General features: G+C 30.2%; 1 protein-coding gene across 1 annotated transcript; it reads right to left on the bottom strand.

Annotated features, from left to right (window-relative positions):
* Window positions 1-3,541: 3,541 nt before the first annotated feature.
* On the bottom strand, window positions 3,542-4,586 carry LOC112534278. Its single transcript, XM_025156765.2, has one exon. It carries the CDS (start codon window positions 4,348-4,350, stop codon window positions 3,784-3,786), a length of 567 nt encoding a protein of 188 aa, XP_025012533.1. The 5' UTR covers window positions 4,351-4,586; the 3' UTR covers window positions 3,542-3,783.
* Between the last annotated feature and the right edge of the window lie 363 nt (window positions 4,587-4,949).

The raw sequence follows: 4,949 nt of genomic DNA, 5'->3' as shown, positions 1-4,949 counted from the left end.
AGAAACTCAACAACTAATTCATTGTGTTTTGATCCTAGGCTCATACAACAACCTTTTAGGTTCTGTTTTTTTCTAAGATTCATACAACAACCCTTTGCAAATTTTATTAAATGAAATAATTCAACTCAATACACTTTACAAAGAAAGAATTAAGTCTAAAAGGTTGAGAAATAAATTTACAATAGTTTGGACACTAAAGAGTTGAGACACCTATGTTCTAAGACTTTATGAGTGGTATATATACATTGACCAAACCTCTTAAAGTCATTACTAATAGCCCTTAGCTCATTAACTACAAATGTAGGTGACTTGGCAACGAATGCCTTTCTGCTTGCGAAGCACTCTCATGCTTGGAAAGCGCCCTCACGCTTTTTGATTCTAGTCGTTGAATCTCCAACGACTCTTGACACATGGCATAACTTTATGACTGACTCTGCATTAAATGTGAATGCCACCTTCATGCTTGGCATGTCTATGCTCAAAAGCACAATTGCGCTTGAGGTTGTGCAACTTTCTACCAAAAGTTGCTCTTCTTTTGAGTTGAAGGAGCCTTAGTGCTCCAGAAGTGCCCTCATGCTCCAAAAGTGCCCTCGTACTCCAGAAGTGCCCTCGTACTCCAGAAGTGCCCTCGCGCTTCTCAAAGATAAGACTCTTTGATTGCGAGGTATCTCGATGAGATTAGGAGGCTTCCAGGTCTTTTTTACATGCGGATGGTAAATTTGACCAGATGAAAAACACCCTCGTGCTTTTAAGGCTCCCTCGCGCTTTTAAAGTTTTCATAAACCTATCTTGAAAAGCTTTATGCCTTTCTATTCAATCATTGAACCTCCATAACACTAAGTTAAATACACTCAAAAGAAAGTAATTAGCAATGCTTAATTGAAGTATTAAGATTAAAATAGAGTTCAATTGACCTTTAGGTCAACAAGATGATAGCCGATAGATTAGCAAGGAAGAGGTGTCATCATCTTCTCTTCTTTGGTGGAACTCTTATTCGAGTTTCTATAGTAATTTAATCTTTATGAATTTTGTAAGAATAAGAATTTTAGATTTCATTAGTCTCTTATTAAGGCTGTGAACTATTTTCTTTTTTTCCTTAATATGTTTTTGCTTCGGTGAATATAATGTGGGTGTTTAAGAGATGCGAGCCTAGTTGGGATAGCTCTGATGCACCTCTAATCCTTCCAAGCTTCTTTCATCAAAAAATTTCATTTACAAAAGTTAAAGTTAACTTGCAATGGATTAAATTATTAGTTAAATAGTGATATTCTTTTTACCATGTATCAAAATATAACTTTAAAAAACATTAAATATAATATGTTAGTAATTCTTAAAACATTTTAAGATCTCGTGTATCTAAAAATATTTAGTCTTAGTTATTTTCAATTTAAAAATGCTAAACGTTTTACTTTAATTTATCTCAATTCTTGACCACCTAATGAGGTACATAACGCTTTTATAAAATTATTTTATTAATTAAAAAAATAACGTCAAAACATTATGAATAATTTTATAATAGTATTACATAATTATAATGGAGTATATAATATTACTCTTGTAAAATCATTCTCAATTAGATATCATCCTAGTGTTTCAATAAATAACAAAAATGAAAAAGAATTTCTTTCCATGGTAGGCTTATATATTTAGATAATAATTATTTAGAAAATATACATTTTAAATTAAGAACATTTTTATCATGCACCTTCAATAGACATTAAAAATGAATATAAATATAAATGGATGGAGTATACAGATTTTTGCTCATAATAAAATGGTGGAATATTTAGTTTAAAGTAATCTTGCTATAAAAAGTATATTCATTAAACAGTTTAATCTTTATCAAAATATATATTCAAAAGAGTCGAAGATTATTCGAACATAAGCAAAAAAATATCCTACATCAATTTTTTATGACCTAATTAAACAGTTAATTACTAGTTAATTAACAGTCTAAAGAAAGGATTTACAAAGATTTATCATGAATTTTAACATGTAATATTAGTGCATCATGACATTTACGTACATTTAGAGAAAACTATATTTTTTGAAGAGAAACTTGAAAAAACAAAGGCTAAAAGAAAGTGTATGAGAATTATTTTTTTATTAATGTGACATTTAATTATTGACATAAAACAATTATTTATTAATATAACATACTTTTTCTTGATAATATTAATGTGATATTATTTTTACTTGATATAATTTTTTTTTACTATATAAATATATTACATCAACAACTAAATTACGTACTTAAAATTATAGAGAATTTTTTTATCTAAATTATATATGTATACTGTAATTAATAGGAGAGTGACATATATGTATGAATGTTTTACACTTTGATATTAGATAATTAACAAATAATTCATTATTTAAAACTAATCAATATGTATCGATCATTTATGAATTTGGTTTATAAGGGGGACATACACAGAATTTAGGTAAAAAAATTTCAAGTTAAAATTGATCCGGAGCATGCTATGTCTACTTTATACCAGTGCTATCATACAACTCTTAATAATTGTTGGTCAATTCCCTAATGAAACGAAAGGAAAAGTCTTAGCCCTACTGTCAACCCTTGGCCTAGGGTGGCATGCAAAAATGTACAAGTGGGTTACATATTTGGTGTTTTCTTCACCGGGAAGGTGTGATTTTAAGTGCCATATTGTTAAGGTTATATGACATATATGTTACCCCTGTCAAAAGCTTAATTAGGAAGTATCTATGCGTTGTTAGGTCGCAGATTATACTTGCCATAAAAACTATATTGCAATTAATACGTGCTTCTTTGATAATTCTGAAGTCTAGCTAACTATATTTTAGTTCTCTCTTGTCATTTTGATAGAAAATGACTCATCTTTGTTGGCAAAATAGATGATTGTTTTGTACTCATATAACCTAAAAAGGGCTATCAAATCTAGAAAATCACTGACAAACTAAATGTTAACAAGGACTGCAAAAATTAGTTGGTTAAAAATGGATTAGTCAATCTGGCATGGATGGGTTAATCATCATGAATTTTCTTATGAAAATTTTACATATATGATTAATAATATTATGCCGAACTACTTATTTAAGCATCATTAATAAGATTCCAATTTGATTAGTTATTTGATAGTTTAATTTTTTGGAATTATAAACTAACTTAACTGATTCACATGCATACTAAATTTAAAAAAACTATGCTTGATATATTTATATATATAATATGTTTTTCTTAATTTTCTAAGACATGCCATTAATATTTTTAACCTTATTCTTAATCTTGTCCATAGAACATCAATGAAGTGGGTTAGTGAAAGAAAATCATCGTAATTGACATTTTAAATTGAAGATTGAAGAGGTAATGTATTCTCCCTTTGCTATTATCAGTATGTATAATAGTTGCATGATGAAGGAAATTTTTTTTTAAAAAAATGTACATAATAGTAGAAGTTATTATTTTATCTTATTTCTTAGTCCTATCCTCCAATCTTCTCTTATCACATGATAACATTGAGACATAAAATTATGAAGAAATAATTTCAAAACCAAAAAATAAAAGAAAGAGAATTCAAAGATTGCCATTGTTTCTTGGAATCAACTTCATTGCATGATAAACAAACAGAAGCAAAGTCACTCAAGACACGCTGGCAGCCACACACACACACAAAAAAAACAGAAACAAACAAACAAGATTTGCTCAAGAAAACACCATAAATTTCTTGAACTTAAACTATGAAGACACGAAAAGCTAATTTATTTTTCTCCGATACTTTCTCATTCATCCTCATCCATTTCCTAAAACTCATCCGCTGAAGTATCAAAGTAGAGCTTCAGCCGCCCTTCTGCTCTGGAAGCATGTAAGATATCTCGATTAGGGATCTTGATATTTTCAAAAACAAAGCTACCATCATCCTCTTTAAAAGTAAGGTAAGTATAGGGCTTGCCAGTCTTGAACAGTTTCAAGCAAGTAATCGGTGGAGGATACAACCTTCCTGTTGAATCCTTCAATGGTTCCAAACCTTTCCCCACGGCCACCCTTCCACTTTTTAGAGATGAAGGCTTGACAAGCTCATCGTTTGCATCCATGGCAACCTTTTCGTCAGATTCATCTTGTAAAGAAAGATCATATATGGATGAGGAGGACATGGATAAGAAAGGTGATGGTGTGTCTACAAGATAGTAGTAGGATGATAAAGCAGTCTCTACAAGAGAAAAATCATCAAGAAAATTGAAAACCTGGGTGGTGTTAGTGGGTTTGGAGGATCTTGATGAGGATGATGAAGACTGGGAATTCAACACTTTTGGTATTTGAGATGATAGGGAGTCGATGGTAATCCTGCTGGAGAAACTATGAGCTTCCATATTGAAAGTTTAGAAGCAACAAAGGTGATAAAAACAAGAATGGGATGTGAATTTTGGATTGTAAGAGTGCATATTTATAAGAGGAGAGAGAGAGAGACAGAGAGAAAGTTAGGAGCAAGGCACGAGTTAAAAAGCATTATGGAATAATACTGTAGTAAAGTATTCTCAGTTAAGGATATAGAATTTTAAAAAATCTCTAACCCATTACATGATTTATTATGTGTTAGATATTGATTAGTTTGACGAATAAAAGAGCATATATAAATCAAATTTGATAATATTTTTCAGATTCTAAACCATCAACAAGAATAACTCTTTTATACGCATTTCTTCATATAGAGACTCGATTTTTAACCTTTTATTCCCAGATATTTCTTACATGTATTAGAACTTGGTTTTTCTCGCATTAGCCTTTCCATATTCAGGATTTTATTTCCATATATTGTTGAACTAGTTAAAGAAAGAAAAAAAAGCATCCTTCCTTACCAACTTTACCAATCCAAATTAGTTTGTTGCCATTGATTATGCTTTTACAGTTGTTGATTTTTATATTTCAGTCATTGCCTTAGCTATCTCTTTCCAAATTCAAGCAATATATA

This window comes from Ricinus communis, chromosome 6, assembly GCF_019578655.1.
Source record: "Ricinus communis isolate WT05 ecotype wild-type chromosome 6, ASM1957865v1, whole genome shotgun sequence".
Taxonomy (NCBI): domain Eukaryota; kingdom Viridiplantae; phylum Streptophyta; class Magnoliopsida; order Malpighiales; family Euphorbiaceae; genus Ricinus; species Ricinus communis.
Note: the sequence above shows the minus strand (reverse complement) of the source record. Positions and strands in the feature narration are given on the sequence as shown.